The following is a 14,741-nucleotide window of genomic DNA, read 5'->3' as shown; positions in this document are numbered from 1 at the left end:
TTGCAAAAACACTATTGAGTCTCTAATCTTTTAAATGGTTGACCGGATTTGTACCAACTTACAACTTTAAATTGAGAAAAGACCCTATCATGTAAACTAAGTAGAATAAAGGTAACGGGCCTCTTACTTCCTGGCGCCGCCTTGTGTGTGGCTGCCTGATACAGAGCTCCAAGCTGGGAGCAACCTTTATCTTTCCTTTTTCACTCTTTTTCTCTGTATCTTCAAGAATCCTGTAACCAAGCAAACTAGCACTATGAATTAACAACTATAAATCGAATGGAAGATCCGGTGGAGTATTTTGTTCCTTTTGTTTCTATTGTTAAGCATGGACAATGACTCAAGACCAGGAGTTTTTCCTGTGCACATGTGCCTGTTACCATCCCCCCAGGACAGCATGGACACCATGCGGCATGGAGGAGAAACCTACATGGAAGTGTGGACTTCTTCTTTTCAAGGAGATAATTTTTGGAGTCTATTGCTGATGTGTGAAGATGCCTACAGCTGACTGGTATTTCTTTCTTTTACTGTGGACACGTGGGACTCTGTTACAACCTGGGTACCTACCATCACCCACCTACCCATGTGTTTATGGAAGCTTGGCAAGAGAGCAGCACCCTGTCTACCTGAATGGCTTCAGACCTCTCTGGGAAGTAGAACACAGTGGTAAGAAGAAAGGAAGAGGAGGGCTTGTGATGAAGGATATTTGGGGCATTTTTTTGTGTTTAATGGACAACAGCGCTGATGCAAGATACCGAACTATCAGCTGTGAGCATGAGATCTCACCACCTACCAAAGGAACTGCCACATGTTATCATGATAGCTGCATATGTCCCCCACCTCTGCAAAAAAAAAAAAGTTTTTTGCCTGTTATATCTACATGCTCTGACCCCCCTCCCTCATGTCCTCCAACCATGGTCGGGCTGTATTATTAACATCACTTCACACAGAGAACTAAATGATCCTGCAGTGTGTCTGTGTTTCTTTCTTTTTAGTTGCTATGATTCCTAGGATTTCTCTATCTGCCATGAGCTTGTATGTGTTTTTCTCTCTTGTTATATACTACTGTACCATCTATGAAACTGTATCACTGAAATTTCCCCATTGTGGGACTATTAAAGGATTATCTTATCTTACATAAAAGTCCCTTGTATGGTATAAATAAAAGCTTAAAATTTATTGATACTGATAAAAAGACGCCCCATAACTGAGTGAACAAGATTTGTGCCCAACCGTGAGTGAAAGAGCAAATATAGACAATGGACTATGATTCAAAGAGGAACCAGCAACATAAAATGGATTACCCCTATATATGAAACTCTTCAATGCCTCCAACTACATGTCTATCATAGCACAGAAGTATCCATAATAGGAGTGGGGCCAAATAGAGTTCTGAGTAACTGACTAAAAGGATCTCCCTTCAATAAAAAGGAAGTCCAAAAAGTGTCAGCACTCATACCAGTGGTCTGCCCTGATATGGGATAAACACTCATTTTTTTAATTTTTTTTTTTTTTTTTTATATATAAAAGGGTCATCCAGCTCCAAATTGCAAAAGTAAAGGGGAATTACTAGTTCCTGATGGGACTCTCTTTCACATTTTCATAAAAAATGATACCACAAGCGGTTCTAGAAAACCCGGTCAACAATACCACTTCAGTAGGGATAATAAGTTTTGTACTATGCCCATTTGTGAATAAGCCAAGACAATATACAGAATGCTCATATAAGCTAAGAGAAAAAGACAACTCTGAAAGTATATTACATATGTGCTAACAATACCTTCTATTAATAGTATTACCTTGATGCTACATTCGGAACAGTTCAAAACTGTGTTTCGGAGCCACAAAACTGCATCTGGTGTCCACATGCCAATATTAAGTGGAAGATCAGCAAGGCAGCACCTTGTAGCCTAAAGCCCAAAAATATGCATTTCAATTGCTTCCATTTCAACATATTTTTCAACATAACAGGACAGTTGGCAATTGATCTTATCAGAGGAAATCATACTTCAATGTATACTGAACGCCATCAATATTATAATCCTGAACCCCTTTTAGACAACCAAAATTGACCTTAAGAGCAAGATAAAAATTTGGATTTTGCATTTTAGCTGGCATAACCTTGTTATTGTTTTATTCAATACAAATGCAGAAGTAACTTTCTTTTCTAAGTTTTGATGTTTGCAAGTGCCATGTTATGGAATGTATTCATGCTACCTTTATATTAATGAAAACTTTGCACTACTTATATTAAATTTTATTTCTTTTAACCATTTCTTAACTGGATTCACTTTCATTTTTTTTTTTATTTTTTTTTTTAACATTTTTTGTTTAGGTTATTTAAATAACATCTTATTTTCCTTATTATTTATGTTATTGTTATATTGTTTTTATTTTCAGATAAGTGCTTTAAAATAATAAATAAAAATAAATGGGAGGAAAATATGTTCACCTTTCATGTTTTTCTATTTTTGAAAAACAAAACACCAAAAGGTTACCTGAGGTGGTATTGAGATGATCTCTCGTAAAAAAAGAGACGGAACTTCTCTCAGCTCTGACACCTTTACTGAAGCAATTGTTCCAGAATCTAAGAACTGAACATCTAGAGCGCGACTACTGTGGACACTTGTTATCTATATATATAAAACATAAAATAAAATTCACCACAAGTAAATAAATAATAAAATACAACAATACATACTTTCCTGCATCTACCAATACTGACGAAATTAAACATGAAATTGATACTCTAGCAGGACCACACTTATGTAGGCACATACATTCCACCCCTCCATCCCTGTGTCTACATACACATTAGCTAAGCTGACCATTCTCCACTCTATTCTTCCTTTGCATTTTACAATTCCATCCTCTCATAATGGCTGTTAGAATATTTATCACTACATCCTATACAACCCTCTTAATAAAAAGATATGCCATCTGATCCTATGCACACACATTCATCTTTTGGAAGTTGGATTAAACAAAATGATACATTTGTGAAATACACAGAATAATCACTAAAGACCTTACCTCCACACGTGCCCATTTCCCCTTGCAGTGGCACAAGCATATTTTTCCACAGAATGGAAGGGACACAAATAGATCAGAAGTAATAGTCTAGAAAACAGGAAAAGGGGGTGTACAGACTGTTAACAATATGAAAAGCACGTAACATAGCCATTAACAGATAATTCACAAAGAATTTATAGGAGAAATTGTGCAACAGAACTGCAGTGATATGTCGATATGGTTAGGCACAATTGTCATATTACAGATAAGAGAGCATCATACCTGATACCGAGATATATCACTGTGCTTATAATCCAATATTTATTTAGCATATTGAAGAGGTAAACTTTTTCTCTATATTTTAAGCCACTCTAAAGCTACTTTCATACGTGCACATTTATTTCCATTTTCTGTTGAAGGAATAGAAAAACTAAAAAAATAGCAATCTTAGGCTGTGCTCACATATGCGTCAGAGTCTTCACCACAGATACTGGTCAACGGACCCCATTAAAATCTATGGGGTCCACTAGTAACCACTTTTTTAGCGAATTGGTTCTCAGTCAGAAGACCCAGATATTTCAACTTTTGATGAAAACTCAGATGCCCTTTAACTTTGCACAACATTTAGACTTACCTTTGAATTAAATTCAGCTTCAATTTTACGTAGTGTCTCACTTAGTTTAGTCAGACCTTTTGATGGGAACTGACAAAACAACGTACCATCAGAGCAGACATTGGTCACAATCACATTTGAGTACGATGCATTTACCTAAAAATAAAAGATTAGGACAAACTGGTTTATTAAAAGGTAGTATCTAGGCATAAAATACATTTTCACATGAGGTTTTAAAGTCTGTTAAGAAAACATTCAATAGGGTAAAGAAATCCTTCAGCAAGTTATAGCATGTCTACAGGGAGTTAAAAGTAATATACTGTCCACTTTATCTGAAGGACATTCTAGGGCTGCAGGCGGTTTTTAATTTCAGTTAGGATAAGAACATTACTACTATGGCAATACACCAGAGGATTACAATTTACTGGCCATTAGCATACAGCTAACATGTAGAGTAACGTGCTACTTATTACTGCAAATATACACTACATGCAGCATTTCAGTAAAAACAACATCCACAACCATCACATGAATGCGCCATGGTGCTCACACCGGCCCCTGCAGCTACCTATGCATCTCAAGGCGCTCCCCCAGTGGAGGCCACAAGTTTCTTTGTCGGCCCACCAGTTAACCCACACAATAAAGACCCCTTACACCAACATGGCCACCTCTCTTATAAAGATCCTGACTGGGTTACTAGCTCTCCAACAAAGTCGTCCCTGTTCCTGACCCAAGACAATAAGGGGAGCTCCTTTCGGCGCCCCACACCTCTTTAGGAGGTAGAATTTTCTTCTGATGAAGAGGCCACTCCGCCTGCCACATGCCGGATGGGGAGATGTGGGGCCTGTCAAGGCTCTGAATGTACCAACTCCAGCTCTTCTTTCGCCCCTTGCCTACCACCCCTGGACAAACCTGTTCATACCTTCCAGGGGCAACCTGAACTGTGGGTGCTACTAGCTATTCTTTCCAGATAACGGTTAATGGACGATCTTGCTAAAGATTTAAAGAAGACTTGGCACAAGATCTCAAAGCATTTTAAACTGATATAGTAAACCTGCAACAAGTGGATGACTTGCAACTGTGCTGGCGTCAATTCTCTACATCAAGTGCCACAAGTTAGCCAGAATCCCACCTACACATTGCAGAAAAATATCTGCAGAGGACATGCTGCAATTTTAAAAACAGTTGTGTTTTTGTAAATCGCAGAAAGTCAATTATACCTCTGGAAATGCAGGCATTTTCCGCACAAATATAATTGAAGCAGAAAGTCTGCAGAGGAAAACTCTGCAAACTTTCTGTGAAAAGCGCTGTAGGAAAAAAAAAACCCTGATGTGCTTCCACCATGTTTTTTCCAACAGAGTTTTATGACTGCGGCTCGCTACCTGGGGCCTTAGTGTATTATAGCAAAGAGGCTCTACAGTAAAACCACAGTGACATATATCATGTAACGCAATCAACTACACCGCATCAGCAATTAGTTATAGAAAAATGATGGCCCTTCCCAGTCTTGAGCATGGGGGTTTCTCTGCAACCGTGTTTGAAACAAGTAAGTTTTTCATATGCATACAGCTGGTCCATTTAACTACATGAGACTGTTAGAAATACTAGACTGCTAGAAGTACTGTGCTCATTAGATCACAACATCTGGGTGGTTTAGGGGACAAGATTGCTCCTTCTCCCACCCTTTTTTATTCCTCAGATCTTTCCTGATCATATTATGGGGTCATTGAGGTTTGGCATGGCATACTACTGCACATAGGGATTCTATGTCAGATGTACTGCAATACAGAAATATTGCAGTATGGGCAGCATGGTGGCTCAGTGGTTAGCACTGCAGCCTTGGAGTCCTGGGTTCGAATCCTGCCTAGAGCAACATCTGCAAGAATTTATTTTTTCTCTCACGTAGATTGTGAGCCCCATTTAGGGATCACAATGTACATTTTTTTTTCTTGTAGAATGGGAGGAAATCAGCGCAAACACAGACGCTGCAAGGCTGTAGTGCTAACCACTGAGCCACCGTGTGGCCCACTCTGCAAGAAATTTGTATGTTCTCCCTTTGCCTGCATGGGTTTCCTCCCACACTCCAAAAAAACCCAAAAAAATACTGATAGGGAATTTTATTTATTTTTTTAAATTGCAGTACATTGAGAGATCCCTGTTCCAGTCTCCTTGTGAAAAAATAAGAGAAACTTTTAAAAAAAAATATATAAAAAAAACCCTTTTGTTTAAAAAAACATAATTTAACAAAGTACATACATATTAGATAGACCCATGTGCATATACGTTTACACTATCCAGAAATTGTATTTATCCAGTTTGGAGAATACCAAATGCAGTTCTTTTAAAAAAATAATTAAAAAAAAATCCTGCAATGCGCTAATGAAAGTTTTGGTCACCTTGCCTCTCCCAAAATTAGCAGTAAAAAGTACCGTATATACTCGAGTATAAGCCGACCCGAGTATAAGCCGACCCCCCTAATTTTACCACAAAAAACTGGGAAAACTTATTGACTCGAGTATAAGCCTAGGGGGAAAATGCAGCAGCTACTGGAAAATTTCAAAAATTAAAATGGTCGGAGTTTTTGGGTGCAGTAGATGCTGGGGAAGGGGAGGGGGTGTTTTGGTTGTCTGTCTGCCCCTTCCCTGAGCTTGAGGACTGGGTTTTTTCCCCCACTTGGAATTCAGCCTGGCTGAATATAGGGGATCTGCAGTGCTCCTATTAACCCCTTCCCGATGGAACAGGAGCACTGCAGATACCCTATATTTAGCCTGGCTATAGTCAGACTGGATTCCAAGTGGGGGGAAAAAAACAGTCTCAGGGAAGGGGCAGTTAGACAACTTTTTTTTCTAGCTACAGCGTGTACCGTACAGGAAAAATATTTTTATAGATTGGTAGAGCGGGCGGTTTCGGACACAGGGATACCTAACATGTATGTGTTTCACAGTATTACTTTTATATGTGTTCTAGGGAAAGGGGGGGGGGTGATCTGAATTTTTTATACTTTATTTTTTTACTTAATTTTTTTTTTTTTTTTTTGCATTTATTAGACCCTCTAGGGGTCTTGAACCCCAGGGGGTCTGATCACTAATGCAATGCATTACAATGCTAATGCACTGCAATACATTGCAAAAATCGTCATTTCTTTTGCAGGCTCCATAGAGTAGCCTGCAAAAGAAAAGCACTGCAGCCGGGGAGCCTTTACAGAGGAGCTGAGGGGAATCCCCGGCTGCCGGAGCTGAAGGGGAACTGTGTTCGGTCACCTGCAAAAGCGATGAGGGGAATCCCCGGCAGACTCGGCTGCCTGGATTTCCCCTCAGCGCTTCTGCTGGCCTTAGTTTCCCTTCAAATCCAACAGCCGAGGTCTTCAGGTCTGCGCTCCTGCCGGGGATCTCTCTTTCAGCTCCGGCGGCGGAATTCTTCCCTCAGGTACGTGCTCCTGCCGGGGATCCCCCCTTCAGCTCCGGTGCCGATTCTAATGGCGACCGCTCTGGAACAGAGCGGTCGCCATTATAGCTACAGACTACGCAGCTACCATAGTTACAGCCCGGCATCCAGACACCGGGGCGGGTGCCGGGCACGCAGCATCGCCATGGCGATGCTGTTATTTCAAACTACAGAGGTACTTACAGTACTTCTGCTAGAAGGCCCCGATACTTCTGCCAGGAGAGTGGAGCGATGCTGCGGCCCGGCACCCGCCTCCGTGTCTGTAACTACGGTATTACCGTAATGACCTGAATATAAGCCGAGGCAGACTTTTTCAGCCCAAAAACTGCTTATACTCGAGTATATACGGTAATTAAAAAGTCAAACATACAAAAAATTGGTACCAATAAAAACTACAACTTGCCACGCAACTAAAGAGCATGTACTGCCCTTTGTTGCATGATGGGATTGTTGCAGCGAGCATTTATGCCCATGGATGGACTGTTTATATACCAATATTTTGAATACTCTACTGAATTACTTTTTATTGAATCAGTTTGTATTTTACTATCCCCACTTACAACACAGTACAATCATTACTTGAGGGGGGAAAAAAAAAAAAGAAGGACAGCCTTTCCTTCACTGTTGGCTTTCCTGATCTGTGTACCGGGTAAAGAGCTATCCGTCCCGGTACCGTAGCTCTTTACAGTCAGAAGGGCGTTCCTGACAGATTCTCCACAGCAGCGCCTATCACGCTGTACAGTGTGAGCGGGGAGGAATGCCCCCTCCCTCTGCTCACAGTGCTCGTCCATAGACTAGTATTATCGGGAGGGGAGGGGGCCGTTCCTCCCCGCTCACATTGTACAGCGCGATAGGCGCTGCTGTGGAGAAGGATGTTCCTGACAGACTGTCAGGAACGTCCTTCTGACTGTGAAGAGCTACGGTACCGTCACCACTAGCTCTTTACCCAGCGCACTGATCGGGAAAGGCTTTCCAGTAGTATATAGAAATGCCTGTGCCCAAAGTCACGAAAGGTCGTCTTTAACTTGGACTTTGGAGTGCTGCCTGTTTTGTGAAGCTATATTTATACTATTAAGGTCTGGTTCACATCTGTGTTCGGTATTCCGTTCGTGGAGTCCGCATGGGGACCCCCGAATGGAATACTGAACGCATTGACAAGCGGTGAGCTTATGAAAGCATGACTCGTGCAAACGCTGTGGAAAAAACACGATCCCCATTACAGTGTATGGGGTCCGTGTGCTTTCATAAGCACACCGCTTGTCAACGCGTTCGGTATTCCGTTTGGGGGGGTCCCCATGCAGACTCCCCGAACAGAATACTGAACGCAGATGTGAACCAGGCCTGACACACTACTTTTGTATAATAAACACTTGAAAATCATTTGTTTACAACCCCAAATTCCAGTTTTAACTCTACACTTCTCCCACTCTTTTTAGATGGAAGATTAGTGACATTTTGTGGTGCGCTCACAATGTGTTAAAACGGCCAACACCACTACTAAGCCACATTCAAAGTTCCCCCCACTTGTCCCATGGCCACTGTCCACACACTGTTCCCATATGGATGTAGCCCATGCTACGTTGTGTGTTCACATTTAGGAGTCAAATGCTCAGGAGTAGAGTTACTGCTGGTCCAAGCCTCTGCAGAAGAATGTTACATAGAATAAACAACTGGCTCCTGCTTTTCGTGCAGGAACCATTCCTGAACATGACCTATGCATACACAGTCTGCCAGCTTCATACATGTACAGTGCAGAAAGGGGTTAAAAAGGAAGTCATCATTCTAGCAGGCAAAAGAAACTTTTACTTTGACCCTGTTACAAAATTGGGTTTCTTACCTTTAACTGTACACTCAAAGAAATATCACAGAGCTCCCGAAGACAGACAGCATTTATGTTTATATCGTCTTCTCCTGAAGTGTCATACAGTATAACAAGTGGCTTCTCAGCCTTCTGAAGAATCTCAACAGCAAGAATTTTACCACAAGCTTTCATCTCCACTGCTTTCACAAGAACTGGGTCAGCACAGAAAGCTTCCAAACCTTTTAAATTAATGAAAAAGAATAATACTATACATTTAGCTAAAAGGTCAAATGATGCAAATATGAGTCATATGTACTAGATTATAAAATGCATCTTTTTTTCTGAAAAAAAAAAACAAAAAAAAACAAACAAACCACACCACCAATTGAGATACCTGCTAGCCTGCATTTTGCAGCCTGGAATGGCAGAGAATAAAATTCTTGGCTGAGGCGACAAACTTTGGTGCAATCCACAACTTCATTAAATCCATAGTCTACATATAATATCTGTAAAATAAATTTTAATTTAAATAAATATATATATATATATATATATATATATATATACACACACACAAATGTATGTATATATGTACAAATGTCAAAATAGTATTTTTTTTTAAGCTAGAGTTGGCAACTTATTTTCAATTCAGCCTATGCCCAAAATTGATCTATATTCCAACAGCACTGCACTGAATTTTATTTTAAGTAATTTTTACAAATCCAGGGAGTTGTGGTCAATAATTCCTATTCACAATGGCCCCCAGTTATATGAAACGTACAAGGTTCTGCTTGTTCCTTAATTATATAGAAGGAGGCATGAGCTAGTGGCGGAAATGAGCAGACACGTGCCACAACTCCCACTGCATTAATCCTGTCAGTGATAGCTGAGCAGCTAATTACAGGGGGCAGAACAGCCAGAGGGGGCCCTGTGGAATTTCAATTAGGGGAGATCATCCACAGAGACCTAGCCAGACTGGGGGTGTAACATGTGCAAGGTAAGGAGGGGTGCTTGAACCTACTCTGACAGATGAGTTAGTGGTAATCAGACAAAATCCCTTTAGTTTAACTGTGAAGTTGGGGGCTCAAAGAGGACATTTAATTGCTTAGTAGCTGTAGAAAAGTGTGTCAGAGGTGGATAATGCATTATCCCTCCATGTAGCACACTACAGTGAAGGAAATAAGTATTTGATCCCTTGCTGATTTTGTAAGTTTGCCCACTGACAAAGACATGAACAGTCTAATTCATAAGTATTTGATCCCTCTGACAAACAAGACTTAATATTTGGTAGTGCTTGTTGGCGAGCACAGTAGTCCGACGTATTTGTAGTTGACAATGAGGTTTGTGCACACGTCAGGAATTCTGGTCCGCTCCTCTTTGCAGATCATCTCTAAATCATTAAGATTTTGAGGCTGTCGCTTGGCAACTCAGAGCTTCAGCTCCCTCCATAAGTCTTCTATGGAATTAAGGTCTTGAGACTGGCTAGGCCACGCCATGACCTTAATGTGCTTCTTTTTTGAGCCACTCCTTTGTTGCCTTGTCTGTATGTTTTGGGTCATTGCCCTGCTGGAAGACCAGCCATGACCCATTTTTAGGGTTCGTTCACACGTAAATAACGTGTGGATTATTTTGGCACCGGAAAAAAAGCTTCCAAATTATGAAGCTTTTTTTTGGACCTTGCCAAGCTTTTTTTGGAGCTTTTTTTTTTTTTTGTAAAAACAGCTTTAAAAAAAAAAAAAATAAAAAAGCCAGGCTGTTTTCCCCTCCTGTAAAGTGAATGGGCTGAAAAAACCGTGTTGCATTTTTTTCCGCACTGTTTTTTTGCAAAAAGAAAAAGGCGGCGCTTATTTTTGCAAAAAAACACTCGAAAAAAACCTGCGGTTTTCACCTCCCATCCACTTCAATTGCTTTCTTCAGGCGGAAAATGGGGGGAGGAGGAACTTTTTTCTTTTTCTATAAAGGACAACTTATTATACTATTATTCTCCTATCCCCCTCCTCCCCACACACAACTTATTAAAGTAAATAAATATGAGAAGCAATGCGAAAATACCTTAATTTTATTTTCTTCAACAGACAGAATTTGAGCACGCAACCATGCCTCCTCTTCCGCTTTAACAGCCACAAGCTGCCCCACTTTTAAGCAGCTCAATTTCACAGGAGAAGTGTTTGCATTGTAGAAATCCTTCATTTCATCTTCCATGTGTTCTTGCGCAGCAGAGTAGTCCTTGCCAACATACCTAAACATACAAAAAATAATTCCAACTGACAACCTTGTCTTCTTGCAAACCTTAAACTAAAAAACAAAACAGTACATATCCCATTAAAAGACTAGCGGGCCTACTCGGAAAAGTCTGCATATGACCTACCTTACATATCATGTCAAGTTCTTAATGCTTGTAGGACACACTGAACAACAACAAGCCTGTTTACAAATGACGGCCCTGTGACTCCTATCTCGGGTAATCCAGACTACCTGGCTGCTCTGCACTCCACTTTCCTATCCCATTTACCTGGCCAACCTGCCCTTAGATTCCACCGGTTCTAACCCAACATCCCTACGTCCATACTGCGAGCTGGTCCTCACAGACTCACTCCACCCCGCTCATATATGGCCTATTCTTGGACACCACTGAAGATGCTATTCTAGCATATACGACAACTGGGAGCAGGAACTGGGGACCAGCTTTCCACTGGATGTGGGGCTATCCACCTTTAAACTGTACCATACATGCTCCATTTCTCGCAAAGCCCAGGAGAGCAATCACAAAATTCTCTCTTGCTGGTACAGGGTCCCGCAGTACTGCACATGATCTTCTCAATCTCCTTGGATTGTTGCTGGAGATGCCATGCTGATTGGGGCACCATGCTGGAAATGCCCCTCACTAAATATGCCTTCTGAGACAAGGTCCACAGCGTGATAGGGACGGTTACTGGCTTTGTACTGGAGGACGACCCAGTTCCTTTCCTTTTCCCCTTGCAAAGTTCAAAAACACACTCGCAAACTGATTGATTGATTTCCTGCTGGTGGTGGCCATGTCTATTATACCTAAGTTGTGGAAATCCCCATCCTCTCCTTTAGAGACTTGGCTGCAGGAGATAATGAACATATGGTGCATGTAAAACCTCCTTAGCAGAATGACTCCTCACATCAGCAGGGGTGACTATTGAGGAACATCTACTACTCTACTGCCTTCCAATCTTCTTTCTTCACCCCTTCCTCCTAATCCTCCTACCTTGGCTCTACTAGTCTTTTCCCTTGGATGATCTTGTTTTTCCTCCCCCCCTTCTGCATTACTGTACCTTGCTCCCCTCACCACATTAACTCTCTGCCCATACACCATGCTCCGTTGAGAAGTTATCCTCTCCCCTAATGGTTTAACAAGTGTTTTGTACCTACGTTGCCTCGCGATATTTAGCTCTTCAGCGTTAGAGCATTATATTCCCTTGCCTTGTTTTTCATCCCTTCTTTCCAATGTTGTTTCTCTCTTATTCCTTGCCATTTTTCTTCATCCCATTGCCCATCATGGTTTCAACATTTTTTATTTTTTTTTATTGGGCTAAGGCCCAAGCTGTATTTACAGTTGAAAAACTAATAAAAGCTTTAAATGAGTAAAAAAAACATTAGGGGGTTTGGAATATTCTACTCAGACTCCAACTCATGTTCCTTCATAAATAACGGTTACTGCCTATAGCAAAGCAAGAAGTCTTAGAAGCAGAGATCCTTTCTCAATGATCTATTGTGACCAAAGTGATAAGAAATCAGACAGAATTGTGCCAATTCATTTAGCCAAAGTAGGCAACTCGCCATGATTGACAATGTGCAGAAGTAGGGTCACAGGTAGTAAAATGCGGTCTACAGGTGGTAGTAGGGCTGGGAGATTATGACCTAAATCAAAATCATGATTAATCATGTAGTTTACCTCTATTATGATTGATTAATTAATTGTCATTTGAATACAAAAAAAAAAAAAAAAAAAAAAAAAAAAAAAAGAAAAAAGGAAAAGATTTAATGAAAAAGACCCCCAAAACTGATCAAGACAGAAGACATTGTTCAAAATAACTACATCTTGACCAGGAATGACACCTAACTCAGCTCCATACAAAGAAATATAAAAAGAAGAACAAAAAGAGAAAAAAAACAAAAAAAAAAACAGGTGTCACAATATGACAATGCAAAGAAACTTTAGTCTTTTTTTTTTTAAAAAAAGCTTTTCATTTGTTTAAAGATAAAAACCTATATAAAACATGGTGTGGCTGTGAGGTTACTAACCCGCAATATAGGCAACGTGCCATTTTTACAGAGCAGTGAACTTAAAAAAAAAAAACAAACAAAAAAAAAAAAAAAAAAAAGCCGAAAGAAAATAAGCAATGTTTTTTTTCCCCCCGATTTTCACCACAATTTTTTTTCCACTGTACAGAATATGAAATGGCGACACTTCCTTTCACTGCTTCCACCAGGCCTGTTTCATGAGTTTTATTTATTTATTTTTTAATTCTGTTAATTCAACCATGAAGCATGGTTGAAAAGCGATGTCTGACATTTGTTCATTTTCATAGAATTTTAATTTATTATTACTTTTGTCAGATTCAAGTTATTTCTATGACGATTGTGGGATTTTCTAAACCACTTCAGTACCTGGCCAATTTCTGGTTCAGGACCAGACACATTTTAGTATTTGTATTATTAGTATTTGTATTATTAGTTTTTTGTATGTGCAGTTTTGAGGGCTGTAACTTTTTTTTATCATGTCTTATTCAACTAATTTTTGCGTTTTTTTTCGTTGACACATAGGGCTTTATTTTTATGTTTTTATTTTTGAATATGTTTTAATTTTATGTTTAATCAAATTTTATTAAGGATTTTTCAAATACAAGGGAATGGGGAAACAGGAATATAAGAAAAACACAGAAACAGCTGAGGCTCGCAGGCCTCACAGTAACAGGAGATAAACAGTAGCTCCAGATCATTCATACATATCATAATACAAAAACATCTGCATCAAGCAAGGCAAATGTAAAGTAAAAACTCAGGAACAACCGAGAACAACAATGGACAGATGGAACACAAGGAAAAAGACACGTGTTTTAATTTTATTATAGCCGGGAAAATATAAACAAATTAGGAGGGAAATTGTGTTATTAAATATATATACCGTATATACTTGAGTATAAGCCGACCCCCTCTAATTTTACCACAAAAAACTGGGAAAACTTATTGACTCGAGTATAAGCCTAGGGGGGAAATGCAGCAGCTACTGGAAAATTTCAAAAATTAAAATGGTGGGAGTTTTTGGGTGTAGTAGGTGATGGGTGCTGGGGAAGGAGGGGAGTTGGTGTTTTGGTTGTCTGTCTGCCCCTTCCCTGAGCTTGAGGACTGTCCCCCCCCCCCCCCACTTGGAATTCAGTCTGGCTGAATATAGGGTATCTGCAGTGCTCCTATTAACCCCTTCCCAGAACAGGAGCACTGCAGATCCCCTATATTCAGTAGACCGGGCACTGTCAGACACAGGGATACCTAATGTGTATGTGTTTCACAGTCATTTTCTACTTTTATATGTATTCTAGGGAAAGGAGGGAACTTTAGAACTTTTATTTTTTTATTAAATCTTTTTTCTTCATTGCACTATTTTATGGGAGATAAAAATATTGTGGCTGGTCATAGACCAGACCCCTCCTTAAAAAAATATATATTTTTTTTTTTACTGAGGAACATATACAGTGGGGGGTGTACTGAGGAGCATATAATACAGTGGGGGGTTACTGAGGAGCATATAATACTGTGGGATGGGGGGCGTACTGAGGAGCATATAATACTGGTGAAGGGGGGGGGGGGGGGGCACGCTACTCTGGAGCATATAATCTTAAAAGTTTT

General features: G+C 40.1%; 2 protein-coding genes across 2 annotated transcripts in view; both read right to left on the bottom strand.

Moving 5' to 3' along the window:
- The window catches only part of NCBP1 (nuclear cap binding protein subunit 1), a 278,082-nt gene that overhangs the window by 163,214 nt on the left and 100,127 nt on the right, over positions 1-14,741 (bottom strand). The gene's annotated exons all lie outside the window — the stretch shown is intronic.
- TDRD7 (tudor domain containing 7) overlaps positions 1-14,741 on the bottom strand; it is a 54,130-nt gene that overhangs the window by 9,636 nt on the left and 29,753 nt on the right. The window contains exons 8-14 of the mRNA XM_075280358.1: positions 10,920-11,106; positions 9,262-9,373; positions 8,904-9,106; positions 3,644-3,778; positions 3,031-3,117; positions 2,496-2,630; positions 1,797-1,907 (exon numbers count right to left, since the gene is read on the bottom strand). Coding sequence (XP_075136459.1) covers positions 1,797-1,907; positions 2,496-2,630; positions 3,031-3,117; positions 3,644-3,778; positions 8,904-9,106; positions 9,262-9,373; positions 10,920-11,106 — 970 coding nt within the window. The remainder of the gene's footprint in view (positions 1-1,796; positions 1,908-2,495; positions 2,631-3,030; positions 3,118-3,643; positions 3,779-8,903; positions 9,107-9,261; positions 9,374-10,919; positions 11,107-14,741) is intronic.

This window comes from Leptodactylus fuscus, chromosome 1 (assembly GCF_031893055.1).
Source record: "Leptodactylus fuscus isolate aLepFus1 chromosome 1, aLepFus1.hap2, whole genome shotgun sequence".
NCBI classification, from domain to species: Eukaryota; Metazoa; Chordata; class Amphibia; order Anura; family Leptodactylidae; genus Leptodactylus; species Leptodactylus fuscus.
The sequence above is the reverse complement of the archived record's forward strand: the minus strand, read 5'-3'. Positions and strand labels throughout refer to the sequence as shown.